This window comes from Chlorocebus sabaeus, chromosome 21, assembly GCF_047675955.1.
Source record: "Chlorocebus sabaeus isolate Y175 chromosome 21, mChlSab1.0.hap1, whole genome shotgun sequence".
In the NCBI taxonomy this organism is placed as follows: Eukaryota; Metazoa; Chordata; class Mammalia; order Primates; family Cercopithecidae; genus Chlorocebus; species Chlorocebus sabaeus.
In genome coordinates this window covers 56,551,342-56,566,495 of record NC_132924.1, presented here as the reverse complement: position 1 = coordinate 56,566,495, position 15,154 = coordinate 56,551,342, and the positions used below count along the sequence as shown (strand labels likewise).

At 41.0% G+C, this 15,154-nt stretch overlaps 1 protein-coding gene across 2 annotated transcripts in view; it reads right to left on the bottom strand.

Moving 5' to 3' along the window:
• SLC25A13 (solute carrier family 25 member 13) overlaps positions 1-15,154 on the bottom strand; it is a 210,262-nt gene that overhangs the window by 175,006 nt on the left and 20,102 nt on the right. For both annotated transcript variants that reach the window (XM_007982099.3, XM_073009117.1), the window contains exon 2: positions 11,638-11,691. In XM_007982099.3, coding sequence (XP_007980290.2) covers positions 11,638-11,691 — 54 coding nt within the window. The remainder of the gene's footprint in view (positions 1-11,637; positions 11,692-15,154) is intronic.

The window sequence follows — 15,154 nt, the reverse complement described above, 5'->3', positions numbered from 1 at the left end:
TATCAGCTTAAGGAGATTTTGGGCTGAGACAATGGGGTTTTCTAAATATACAATCATGTCGTCTGCAAACAGGGACAATTTGACTTCTTCTTTTCCTAACTGAATCCCCTTGATTTCTTTCTCTTGCCTGATTGCCCTAGCCAGAACTTCCAACACTATGTTGAATAGGAGTGGTGAGAGAGGGCATCCCTGTCTTGTGCCAGTTTTCAAAGGGAATTTTTCCAATTTTTGCCCATTCAGTATGATATTGGCTGTGGGTTTGTCATAAATAGCTCTTATTATTTTGAGGTACGTTCCATCAATACCGAATTTATTGAGCGTTTTTAGCATGAAGGGCTGTTGAATTTTGTCAAAAGCCTTTTCTGCATCTATTGAGATAATGATGTGGTTCTTGTCTTTGGTTCTGTTTATATGCTGGATTATGTTTATTGATTTGCGAATGTTGAACCAGCCTTGCATCCCAGGGATGAAGCCCACTTGATCATGGTGGATAAGCTTTTTGATGTGCTGCTGAATCCGGTTTGCCAGTATTTTATTGAGGATTTTTGCATCGATGTTCATCAGGGATATTGGTCTAAAATTCTCTTTTTTTGTTGTGTCTCTGCCAGGCTTTGGTATCAGGATGATGTTGGCCTCATAAAATGAGTTAGGGAGGATTCCTTCTTTTTCTATTGATTGGAATAGTTTCAGAAGGAATGGTACCAGCTCCTCCTTGTACCTCTGGTAGAATTCAGCTGTGAATCCATCTGGTCCTGGACTTTTTTTGGTTGGTAGGCTATTAATTATTGCCTCAATTTCAGAGCCTACTATTGGTCTATTCAGGGATTCAACTTCTTCCTGGTTTAGTCTTGGAAGAGTGTAAGTGTCCAGGAAATTATCCATTTCTTCTAGATTTTCCAGTTTATTTGCGTAGAGGTGTTTATAGTATTCTCTGATGGTAGTTTGTATTTCTGTGGGGTCAGTGGTGATATCCCCTTTATCATTTTTAATTGCGTCGATTTGATTCGTCTCTCTTTTCTTCTTTATTAGTCTTGCTAGTGGTCTGTCAATTTTGTTGATCTTTTCAAAAAACCAACTCCTGGATTCATTGATTTTTTGGAGGGTTTTTTGTGTCTCTATCTCCTTCAGTTCTGCTCTGATCTTAGTTATTTCTTGCCTTCTGCTAGCTTTCGAATGTGTTTGCTCTTGCTTCTCTAGTTCTTTTAATTGCGATGTTAGAGTGTCAATTTTAGATCTTTCCTGCTTTCTCTTGTGGGCATTTAGTGCTATAAATTTCCCTCTACACACTGCTTTAAATGTGTCCCAGAGATTCTGGTATGTTGTATCTTTGTTCTCATTGGTTTCAAAGAACATCTTTATTTCTGCCTTCATTTCGTTATGTACCCAGTAGTCATTCAGGAGCAGGTTGTTCAGTTTCCATGTAGTTGAGCGGTTTTGATGGAGTTTCTTAGTCCTGAGTTCTAATTTGATTGCACTGTGGTCTGAGAGACAGTTTGTTATAATTTCTGTTCTTGTACATTTGCTGAGGAGTGCTTTACTTCCAATTACGTGGTCAATTTTGGAGTAAGTACGATGTGGTGCTGAGAAGAATGTATATTCTGTTGATTTGGGGTGGAGAGTTCTATAGATGTCTATTAGGTCTGCTTGCTGCAGAGATGAGTTCAATTCCTGGATATCCTTGTTAACTTTCTGTCTCGTTGATCTGTCTAATGTTGACAGTGGAGTGTTGAAGTCTCCCACTATTATTGTATGGGAGTCTAAGTCTCTTTGTAAGTCTCTAAGGACTTGCTTTATGAATCTGGGTGCTCCTGTATTGGGTGCATATATATTTAGGATAGTTAGCTCTTCCTGTTGAATTGATCCCTTTACCATTATGTAATGGCCTTCTTTGTCTCTTTTGATCTTTGATGGTTTAAAGTCTGTTTTATCAGAGACTAGTATTGCAACCCCCGCTTTTTTGTGTTCTCCATTTGCTTGGTAAATCTTCCTCCATCCCTTTATTTTGAGCCTATGTATGTCTCTGCGTGTGAGATGGGTCTCCTGAATACAGCAGACTGATGGGTCTTGACTCTTTATCCAGTTTGCCAGTCTGTGTCTTTTAATTGGAGCATTTAGTCCATTTACATTTAAGGTTAAGATTGTTATGTGTGAACTTGATCCTGCCATTATGATATTAACTGGTTATTTTGCTCGTTAGTTGATGCAGTTTCTTCCTAGCCTTGATGGTCTTTACATTTTGGCATGTTTTTGCAATGGCTGGTACCGGTTGTTCCTTTCCATGTTTAGTGCTTCCTTCAGGGTTTCTTGTAAGGCAGGCCTAGTGGTGACAAAATCTCTAAGCATTTGCTTATCTGTAAAGGATTTTATTTCTCCTTCACTTATGAAACTTAGTTTGGCTGGATATAAAATTCTGGGTTTAAAATTCTTTTCTTTAAGAATGTTGAATATTGGCCCCCACTCTCTTCTGGCTTGGAGAGTTTCTGCCGAGAGATCTGCTGTTAGTCTGATGGGCTTCCCTTTGTGGGTAACCCAACCTTTCTCTCTGGCTGCCCTTAAGATTTTTCCTTCATTTCAACTTTGGTGAATCTGGCAATTATGTGTCTTGGAGTTGCTCTTCTCGAGGAGTATCTTTGTGGCGTTCTCTGTATTTCCTGGATTTGAATGTTGGCCTGCCCTACTAGGTTGGGGAAGTTCTCCTGGATGATATCCTGAAGAGTGTTTTCCAGCTTGGTTCCATTTTCCCCCTCACTTTCAGGTACCCCAATCAGACGTAGATTTGGTCTTTTTACATAATCCCATACTTCTTGCAGGCTTTGTTCATTTCTTTTTCTTCTTTTTTCTTTTGGTTTCTCTTCTCGCTTCATTTCATTCATTTGATCCTCAATCGCTGACATTCTTTCTTCCAGTTGATCGAGTCGGTTACCGAAGCTTGTGCATTTGTCACGTATTTCTCGTGCCATGGTTTTCGTCTCTTTCATTTCGTTTGTGAGCTTCTCTGCATTAATTACTCTAGCCATCAATTCTTCCACTTTTTTTTCAAGATTTTTAGTTTCTTTGCGCTGGGTACGTAATTCCTCCTTTAGCTCTGAGAAATTTGATGGACTGAAGCCTTCTTCTCTCATCTCGTCGAAGTCATTCTCCGTCCAGCTTTGATCCGTTGCTGGCGATGAGCAGCGCTCCTTTGCCGGGGGAGATGCGCTCTTATTTTTTGAATTTCCAGCTTTTCTGCCCTGCTTTTTCCCCATCTTTGTGGTTTTATCTGCCTCTGGTCTTTGATGATGGTGATGTACTGATGGGGTTTTGGTGTAGGTGTCCTTCCTGTTTGATAGCTTTCCTTCTAACAGTCAGGATCCTCAGCTGTAGGTTGTAGCTGTAGGAGATTGCTTGAGGTCCACTCCAGACCCTGTTTGCCTGGGTATCAGCAGCAGAGGCTGCAGAAGATAGTATATTTCTGAACAGCGAGTGTACCTGTCTGATTCTTGCTTTGGAAGCTTCCTCTCAGGGGTGTACTCCACCCTGTGAGGTGTGGGGTGTCCAGACTGGCATAGAGTCTTTTTTGTTGCTGCTACAGTATTTTTTTTCATAATAATCTGAGTTGATAGAATGTAGGAAATGAACACTTCCATGTTCCCACCCAAAATATATATTGAAACAACCTTCACGAGAGGCAGTCTACCAAGAGGAATCACAAGCCTTAATATGTTGTAAACCCATTCTAACCCAATGGTGCCACTTCTAGGAATTTATCCTAAGAAAATAATGCTAGTTATATGCAAAAATGTAGGTACAACACTATCATTATAGTGCTGTTATGATAGTAAAGCACAGGAGACAACTAAATATCCAATAATAAATAGTGGTTCGATAAATTAGCACAAAACAGAAACAGCCATATGTAGGAATAGTATGTAGCATTAAAAATATTGTAGAAGGCTTCCTTTCAGCCGGAACCACCATCTTCCAGTAATTCGCCAAAATGATGAACACAAAGGGAAAGAGGAGAGGCACCCAATATATGTTCTCTAGGCCTTTTAGAAAACATAGAGTTGCCTGGCTAACACGGTGAAACCCCGTCTCTACTAAAAAATACAAAAAAAACTAGCCGGGCGAGGTGGCGGGCGCCTGTAGACCCAGCTACTCCGCTGGCTGAGGCGGGAGAATGGCGTAAACCCGGGAGGCGGAGCTTGCAGTGAGCTGAGATCTGGCCACCTCACTCCAGCCTGGGCGACAGAGCCAGACTCCGTCTCAAAAAAAAAAAAAAGAAAACATGGAGTTGTTCCTTTGCCCACATATATGCAAATCTATAAGAAAGGTGATATTGTAGACATGAAGGGAATGGGTACTGTTCAAAAAGGAATGCTTTACAAGTGTTACCATGGCAAAAGTAGAGAAGTCTACAATGCCACCCAGCATGCTGTTGGCACTGTTGTAAACAAACAAGTTAAGGGCAAGACTCTTGCCAAGAGAATTAATGTGTGTGCTGAGCACATTAAGCACTCTAAGAGCTGAGATAGCTTCCTGAAAAGGGTGAAGAAAAATGATCAGAAAAGGAAGGAAACCAAAGAGTAAGGTACCTGGTGTCAGCCTGCTCCACGCAGAGCAGCACACTTTGTGAGAACCCACGGGAAAGAGCCTGTGCTTTGGGAAACTATTACCTATGACTTCATGGCATAATAGGTGGTAAAAGAAAAAAAGACCCTTGGACTATAAAAATATTTCTCTTCATCGAGTAGAAGTGTGGTGTCCTCTCCCCCAAAGAAATATTTAAAGCAAATTTTAATTGTGTCCTAATTCATTGTATAATGTCTTTATTAATCAAATTTAATGTACTGCTTGCCAAAAGATGTGAGGTAGCTTATTGCACAAGAAATCATTCAACTGGTTAGAAGATGGCCAGATATTATTTATGACATATTTGTACTAGTTTAAAAATAGTCCCTCTAAATCACCATGGAAGAAATAAAGTAATTTACAAAAATAAAAAAAAAAAGTAGAAGCACACTGAATTGCAGGAAAAACTATTTGTAACATAGCAGGTAACGGAAAAAACTAGATATAAAACAGTAATTTTTTTCTCCTAAGGGGAAAAAAAATTATATACATACAGAGAGACACATAGACTGAGAAATAAATAAACATATAAATATCTGCACCTACCTTCCTATGCAAAGATCACAAGTTACTTTTGTTCATATATCCACCTTTTAAATTTTCAATAAATATAAAATTGGTGTGATAAAAAGCTTTCCAAAACGAGAATTAACTGTTTTCCAAAATTTACCTACAAACATTTTAAAAGTGGATACCATGATTTTGTTGACAGAACAATTATAAAAATCCAAGTATAATTCACTATGTTACTCTGTAATATGTCTTACATTTCTCATTCAGCCCTTTTCCCCAATTTTCCCATCTTTTGCTACAGAGATTTAATTATATGAGACTATATACTTCTAAACAGTTGACATGGTTTGTCTGTGTCCCTTCCCAATTCTCACCCTGAATTGTAATACTGCCTACGTGTCAGGGGCAGGGACAGCTGGAGATAACTGAATCATGGGTGCGGTCTCCCCATAAGTCTCACAAGATGTGGTGGTTTTATAAATGGGAGTTCCCCTGCACAAGCTCTCTTGCCAGTCACCATATAAGACGAGACTTTGTTCCTCATTTGCCTTCTACCATGATTGTGAGGCCTCTCTAGCCATGTGGAACTGAGTCAATTAAACCTCTTTGCTTCATAAATTACGCAGTCTCGGGTATGCCTTTATTAGCAGCGTGAGAACAGACTAATACAATAGTATGCATCATCTCTTTTTCTCCCTGAAGCTACTGGCTCCCTCTCACTTTCAAGCTACTGGCTCCCTCTCACTTTCTCTATTACTAACACAATAGTACACATCATCTCTTTTCCTCTCCGAAGCTACTGGCTCCCTCTCACTTTCTCTATTACTAATACAGTAGAACACATCATCTCTTTTCCTCTCCGAAGCTACTGGCTCCCTCTCACTTTCTCTATTACTAATACAGTAGTACACATCATCTCTTTTCCTTCCTGGAGCTACTGGCTCCCTCTCACTTTCTCTATTCTTATTACTGGCTCCTCTCTGCACCCAGGCTGTATTTCCTCTCTGCTCTCTTTCATCCATTATAAAAAATCAGCCATCTTCATCAAATATTCTCTCAAAGTGACTCTATCTTGCCATTCTCCATTCCTCCTGCTGCCACAATCCTAAGGCTGCCTAACTTGTGGCCTTGTTGCACCAATGAAATCTCACACTCACCTCCTTGTCAAAAAACCTCAAATGCTCCCTACTGGTTAGTGGAATGCCAAACCCCCAATTACCTTTCCAATCCTGTCACCCACACCCTGTGATACTTAGCATAAAGAGTTGTATTTAAATAAACATTTAAAGGATGACCAAGACTCCTTCAACCTGGAGACGTTGTTTTCTCCCCGACTCATCTCCAGGCCTTCCCTCGAATGTGTTCCTTGTCGCCTCTCCCACTTGTCCCTGAGATTCCCCAAGTTTTCTCTCCTCAGGGCCTTCCCTGACCACTCCCCACAACAGGGGCTGCTCCCTCCTTCCACCTCCTATAGCATTTGCTTTAACCACAATGTGGGCCCTTGGAGTATGCCAACTTTAAGATTCTTTGTTACCTCCTGCATGCCTATCCATCTGGTCTCCTATATAAAATCTGAGCTCCTTTAAGATGTGGTCATTGTTTTGCACCTCCCACTCACCACAGAGTTTCATGGTGTTTTATTTAAACTGTAGACACTCAATACACATCTGTTTAAGCTAACAGGAAGCAACACCAAAAGCACTAGGCAAACAGAAAAATGCACGTCATTAGGCTAGAAACAAAACTGACTTCTTAGACTTTAACTTCTACATCTAGATGAAACATTACCTGCCACTTGCCACAAGAACATCCTCCATAAGAAAACATCTCTCGTTGGCCAGGCGCAGTGGTTCATGCCTGTAATCCCAGCACTTTGGGAGACCGAGGCGGGCAGATCACGAGGTCAGGAGATCAAGACCATCCTGGCTAACATGGTGAAACCCCGTCTCTAATAAAAATACAAAACATTAGCTGGGCGTGGTGGCAGGTGCCTGTAGTCCCAGCTACTTGGGAGGCTGAAGCAGGAGAATGGCGTGAACCCAGCTAGGCAGAGCTTGCAGTGAGCCGAGATCGCACCACTGCACTCCAGCCTGGGCGACAGAGTGAGACTGCGTCTCAAAAAAGAGAAAACATCTGTCGTATGCCTTAGCCCCACATGTTTTATAACAAGTCCTGCCCTGCCTACCACCAGCCAGGACCCTGTGCCCCGAGCCAGTCCAACTGTGTAGCCATTCCCTCCACACATGTGGCACTCTGACAGCTCTTTACTTTGTATGTGTTGTTTTCTTTGCCTAAAAAGGTCTGCCATTGCCAACAAACACTTCTCTACGTACTCATCTTCGAGCGCAGTTCAAACATTACCACCTCTCCATAACTTAATGACTCTCCATAGAAAGATAAAATTAGACCACATCATCTTCCTGTTAATTAATGCTGTACAATACTTATCAATCATATCATGGCTTCTGGGGTTTTTTATACTTACACACAGTTCTCACTCAGATATTCATGGACAGGAGCCATGAAGTATGCATTGATATATACCCAGTTCATGAAACTATACCTAGGTACCTTCAAAAAAAACAGTGGAACTGATTCTAAATTCTCAAATAAATGAAAAGGTCAGAATTGGGCTCATTTTAATCCTGCAGGAGCCCTCTTTCCTTATCTGGCTCAATTTCACTGGCTGTCGCTGATCTACAGAGCTGCCAACTTTCCTGCTACCGTCACATCTGGTGTGAAGGCTGCAATGAAGCTCCCTTCCAACTCCCAAGCTACAGAAGAATCCTCTCTTTACATAGGTTACCAGAGAGAAGGGTAGGATATTTCACATGAAATTTTTACTAGGAAGAAAGTCAAGTCCGGAAAAAGTCACAGAAAATCAGCAAAGTAGACAGGTTTACAGAATGCTTACTGCTGATCCATAATGAACTAAAAAGCTCAGCCTGGCACAGTCCCCTCACTGCTGTTTCCCATTCTTCCCCTCACCACAATACCATCTGTGATAAATGGTAAACCTGACATCCTTAGCATGCTAAGCCAAGGCAGATTTGGGTTGGTACCACACTATCCAGGCCTGGTGAGGTCACCAGAACTTTGGCCAGATGCACAATCCTTTCCACAAACTGCTGACTGCTGTTTTCTTCAGGTACGGTCCCCCCGACGTCATCTCTTAGGACTCCAAGCCACATACAAATTCTTACTCAAAAGTCACATAGTCCCAACCACCCCAAGGGAAGAGAGTACTTCCCTATCTATCCCAAAGGCTCCACCCTCGGCCTTCAAGTGCACTTAAACAGAAACACTACAGGTGTCTCTCCAGAACTCTGCATGGAATCTCACCCTCTCTAGGTCTACCTGATCAATTAGACTCCCCCCCAATATAGTCCTGCAGGCTGCTGAAAGTGGATGTAGCAGCTGACAAAGATACATTGTTCCAAATTAAGGTCTCAGTCTAGCTTCTCCAGGGACCATATGGCCTTGAAAGGTGGACACAGGCTTTAAGTGGAGTCTTATCAATGGATCACACCAACCAGTGAGATTCTAAAATGCACCATCTATTGAGACACCCTCTATGATGTTCCCACTTCCTATCAGAAGGATGCCCACCACTCTTGCTTGTTTACAAAACAGAAGTAACAAATAGGTCCAGAGTTCAAAGAATGATGACTACTTTACCAGCTTAAGTTAATGAGCGACTTTCTGTTTTGATAGGATCTTTGGCAGTCCACTTAGTTACTCTTCCACAAGTGGTCTTTCAGATTTCTGTCACTGGAGTTTTACAATATCAACAGACCTTAAACACACATACAAAAATCTTCTCTGGTTCTCTCATACACACCTCATTTCAACCACGGTGGTCCCAACATGCACAACTATAGAGATCAGTTTACGTAAGGAACAAATGTTTTTCTGTTTTCTGGACTCTCATCCTCCAGAATCCTTTTCCACCTTAGAAACTGTATACGGTATTGTGGCCAGACGCAGTGGCTCATGCCTATAATCCCAGCACTTTAGGAGGCCAAGGCAGGCAGATCACTTGAGGTTAGGAGTTCAAGACCAGCCTGGCCAGCATGGTGAAACCCCGACTCTACTAAAAATACAAAAATTAACCAGGCGTGGTGGTGCACTCCTATAATCCCAGCTTCTCGGGAGGCTGAGGCATGAGAATCACTTGAACCCGGGAGGCAGAGGTTGCAGTAAGCCAACATCACGTAACCTGCACTCCAGCCTGGGTGACAGAGTGAGACTCTGTCTCAAAAATAAAAGGAAAAAAAAAAAAGGAAACTCTATACTGTATTTCTGGGCTAAAAACAAATTTATAAAGAATCTTGCTTTGTTTTTAAGAGACAGGGTCTCACTCTGTCATCCAGGCTGGAGTGCAGTGGCATATTCATGGCTCACTGAAGCCTTAAATCCCTAGGCCCAAGCAACCCTCCTGCCTCAGCCTCTCACTGGGATTACAGATGTCCAGAAGCCTGAGTTTTTATGTATAATCCAAATCTCCTTACAAATGTGTCTTTTTTTGTCCTCCCACAAAACTATCCCTGCTTTTAATCCATTTGCTTGTGGAGTCTTCATTTCTCCTTTACTTAAATTATTACTTAATTTCAAGCATTTACTGAATCAATATATAACATGTATCAGATGCAGGACACCTTTCACATAAGTTAACTCACTGAATCGTTACGTTAAAAAATGTTTTATTATGCAAATGTTCAGGCCGGGGACAGTGGCTCACACTTGTAATCCCAGCACTTTGGGAGGCCGAGGTGGGCAGATCGCCTGAGGTCAAGAGTTCGAAACCAGCCTGATCAACATGGTAAAACCCCATCTCTACTAAAAACACAAAATTAGCCAGGTGTGGTGGCGCATGCCTGTAGTCCCAACTACTCAGGAGCCTGAGGCAGGAGAATCGCTTGAACCCAGGAGGTGGAGGTTGCAGTGAGCTTAGAAAATGCCATTGCACTCCAGCCTGGGCAACAAGAGTGAAACTTTGTCTCAAAACAAAAAAAAAAAAGAAAAGAAAAAGAAAATTTTCAAGCATATACAAAGTAGAGAGAATAGTATAATAAACCCAATATTCCATTTCCCAATTTCAAAAGTTATCATCATACTGCCTACTCATTTTCCTCAACCCACCGAAACTGGATTATTTAAAAGCAAATCTCAGAAATTGTAGTCTCATCTGTAAATGTTTCAGTGTATATCTCTAAAACATAGACTCTATATTTCCCTAAACATCAATTAATAACAACTCCTTAATATCAAATATCCTATCCATGTTTAAAGTCCTGAATGTCTCAATTAGTTTTAATAGTAACACACTGTGATGAGGAAAGGGAGACTCCTAGATTTAATACCTTTCCACACCATATTCAGTACACATCAAATTTCTCATTTGACACCCTGGTCCTCTTTCCATAAAACTCAGCTGCCTTTTCATAATGTTTAGAAAGACAAATATATACATACACATATATATATTGTGTGCGTGTGTATATTATCTTCCAAAAGGGGCCTTTTCTTTTTTGAGTACTTTAATGTCAGCTGAATAACACAAAGGTGTTTCAGTGTCTGGAACCTGAGACAGACTTTTATTCTATTAATCATTCACTGCCCAATATCACAAAATAGGTGGAAATATAAGATGCCAGTATAAGACACAAACTTCTATCGTGTCTGTTGTGCTCTAGTATCTACTATTATCCATACCGGGGCCTCCTCCCAGCATACTGCAGTCATCATAAAGTGATGATAATGATGATGATAACAACAATAGGCTTCTACCAGGGAGAGACAGGATAGGCCGTGGATGAGTGAAGGATTACTGAGATGTTTACAATGAGCTTTAAACTTCCTAGGAGAAAAAGCTGTATGAGTCAATACTGAAAGGGTAAATGGGTTGCAAAACTCAATACTCCAGCAACTGCTTTTATTCACATACCTTACACCAATTGAGATAAAAGAAATTAAAATACAAACCATGTTGTCATCACAGTCACCTATAAGTTAGTTTCCTATACATTTTAAAAAGCAGATGCATTTGTAAGGCTCTGCCCTTTTAAGACATGTTGGGATTTTTTATTTTATTTATTTATTTATTTTTTTATTGAGACAAAGTCTTGCTCTGTCACCCAGGCTGAAGTGCATTGGCATGATCTCAGTTCACTGCAACCTCTGCCTCCCAGGTTCAAGCAACTCTCTTGCCTCAGCCTCCGGAGCAGCTGGGATTACAGGCACATGCCACCACACCTGGCTAATTTTTGTAATTTTACTAAAGATGGGGTTTCACCATGTTGGCCAGGCTGGTCTCAAACTCCTGACCTCAGGTAATCCACCTGCCTCGACCTCCCAAAGTGCTGTGATTACAGGCATGAGCCACCACACCAGGCTGATACTTTGGGATTTTTAAAAAATATAACAATGAAATAAAGAGCTGTTTGAAAATAATCTTTAAAAGTTATAGAACACAAATCAAACAAGAAACAAAATAGATTCCTTTATACTGACCTTCAAAAATATTGTTCTAAGCTCAGCTGGATCTGCTCTCTTGGTTAAAGCCACCTAAAAATAAACATAAAAATGTTTATGTTATTACAACAAAGCTGAGAAATTAAGCTAGCCGACTAAAGGAAAATAAATCTCAGGTTAGAAATTAGTGTATTTCATTTTTGTACTTAAATATCATGTTACCCCAATGCATAAAATATGCCCCCTCCCCATTTTAAATTAGACTCCTTATGTAGCTTCTAAAATGATACAATTTTATGCAAGGAAACAGTAGCAAAAGCTCTTAATATCTAATGTTGAATATATATAATTTCTTAAAAACAAAGAAAAGGTGAAACATTGCAAGCACCTGGCATTTTTTACTTATAATCCAGTGTAAACCATGCCCTTTCACAGGAGAATTTAAATATACAAATGTTTGTCAACTATGCAAGAGAACATATTTCTGTTTGTTTTTGAGACGAGTCTCTCTCTGTTCCCCAGGCTGGAATGCAGTGGTGCGATCTCGGCTCACTGCCACCTCCGCCTCCCAGGTTCATGCGATTCTCCTGCCTCAGCCTCCCGAGTAGCTGGGATTGCAGGCACGTACTACCAGTGGCAGCTAATTTATGTATTTTTAGTAGAGATAGGGTTTCACCATGTGAGCCAGGCTGGTCTCAAACTCCTGACCTCAAGCCATCTCCCCGCCTCAGCTTCCCAAAGTGCTGAGATTACAAGCATGAGCCATCATGCCCAGCCAAGAGAACATATTTCTTAAAGAAGTCAGTGAACTAGGGAAATCATATTAACTCAAGGGAGTTACTTCTCACAGTTTCACCATGAACAGGCATGTATACCTCACTACCTGGGCATGCCAAAGAACTTCTCCTCCTTTCCCCAGCTTTTAATTAATAAATCATAAGTCTTCAAAAGTATGATATTATTCTACATATTTTAGAATTATAAGGGGCTGTGGTTACCTTTGAAGAGCAAAAAGTGACAGATTAGGTCAGAATAGGTGTTGTGCTTAATTCTCCAGGCCACAAAGTCCAAAAACATAGCCGGGGAAAAAGCAAGACAAACTTGAACATGGCTTCCCCAGGCCAACACAAAAGAGCCCTTATGTGGAACCAAACAGTGGGTTTATTCAATGTCCCAACACCCAATCCTGCTGGCAAAAAACGTCATGAGACTGAGTTCTCACCAAGCACAGAGTCACCCCATGATGAAGCCAAGGAAAGGCTCCTGGAACCACCCAACACTGGACCCATGTTGCTATCCACAGGGAGACTTATGCAAATTGTCCTAAATCCCTTCTGTGCACTAGCGAAGGCTGTTCTGAGATCTTTGGACAATGAGTTCTCTGTCTCTAAATATGGAACTGCCTGAGCTCCTAGGCTCTCCACTGTCAGGAATAATTTTATTAACTAATCACTAGAATGGGAGTAGTCTTTCTGAAACCTGATGCTTGGTCACCTTGTTTCCCAAAGCAAAACTGATAACTCTTCATTTCAGCTGAGTACTCGTAACCAACAAGGCTACTTCCATTCACAAGAACACTTTTTTTTTTTTTTTTTTTTTTTTTGACATGGAGTTTCACTCTTGTTGCCTAGGCTGGAGTGCAATGGCGCGATCTCAGCTCATTGCAACCTCTGTCCCCCAGGGTTCAAACGATTCTCCTGCTTCAGTCTCCCAAGTAGCTGGAATTATAGGCATGCACCACCACACCTGGCTAAATTTTTTATTTTTAGTAGAGATGGGGTTTCATCATGTTGGCCAGGCTAGTCTCCAACTCGTGACCTCAGGTGATCTGCCCACCTCAGACTCCCAAAATGCTGGGATTACAGGCATGAGCCACTGCGCTCAGCCATGTAATCTTTTTAAAAATCCTGAATTAGTAAGTGTTCTCTGCTGTTCAACAGAGGAAAAGAAAATATACTGCCAGTCAACCTAAGATGAATGACTCTGCTGCCCTAAAAGCTTCGGAGAGGACTCCCTCCTCTCAGATCTCTATTCTGAGAAAGGTAGGGTAGGACGAACACAAGAGAACATGGGACAGCATAAAAATGCCTCCATCCTCCACTTTAAGAGCAGAAAAATCCCCTCCTTGATGGTTAGAGTCCCACAGCTCATGGAAGTACATAACACTTTTTTCAAAATAATATGGTACACTAAGTTCTTAACTGTTTTCTTCTTAAAAGCAAAATAAATTTTCCACAAAATGAAGTATTCTTGCTGTATCTGAATACCACATCCTTTAAAATCTAATTAATTCTTTATGCCATGAACTTTGTAAGGTCTCCCCTGGGCAATGTTATTTCAGAGTAAACTTCCCCTGCCCTAAATTCCCATAGCACATTTCTGCCTAAGGATCCTGAAATCTTTATTCAGTGCTCCCCATGAGAACTACACCTCAAAGGGGAAAAAAAGATGTTCACTTTGTAACCCTCTCAGGGTCTAGGGCAGAGAACACAAATCAAAACAAAGCCAGAGAATGACCGAACACTTGTAAGACATGTTGCCAAGTATGACTATTATCTCATTGGATTCTCGCTGCAAATCAGAGTCAGATAGGATGGATATTACTGCCCTAATTTTACAGAAGAGGAAACCAAAGCTCAGAAAGCATCAATTATTTCCCCCAGAAAAGTCAGATTAAGTGCCAATCTGACATTTCTAAATGTTTTCTGAGCTGAGATCAGATCCCAAATATTTCATCTCATACCGTAGTGGCCTTACTACTGACCCACATTACAGGCAGCTTCAAAGTGATGATAACTTGCATTAACTGGCAATATAATACAGTCATGCATTGCTTAACAACAGGGAAACATTCTGAAAAATGCATTGTTAAGTGATTTCATCATTGTGTGAACACCCTACAGTGTACTTATACAAATCTTGATGGTGTAGCCTACTACATACCTAGGCAAATGAGATAGCCTATTGCTCTCCTAGGCTATAAATCTATACAGCATGTTACTATACTGAGTACTGTAGGCAACTGTAAAACAATGTGTATCTAAACACAGAAAAGGTATGGTAAAAATATGGTTTTAAAAGATAAAAAGTGGAACACCTGTACAGGGCAGCTCCATTATAATTTATAGGAACACTAACCATATATGCAGTCCTTCATTGACGAAAACATCCTTATGTGGTACAGGACTGCTATATAGTATAAGCCTAAAAATCAAAACTCTCCCAATTTCTCCTAACAGTGTGTAGTGTCTGTCCAATGCTGTGATTAAGGACATGATCTTACAGGAATGGTGGCTCATACCTATAATCCCAGCACTTTGGGAGGCCAAGGTGGGAGGATCACTTGAGCCCAGGAGTTTGAGACCAGCCTGGGCAAGATAGTAACACCCCATCTTCATTTAAAAAAAAAAAAAGAACATGGCCTTAGTGTCAGATCATCCTCAAATAGGGAGCAGGACCAACCTCATAAACTCAGTGGCTATGTGACCTGGAGGCCCTGACCTCTCAGCCTCACCTTCCTCATTTATAAAACGGGGAGTCCTAGACAGCTAGAAGA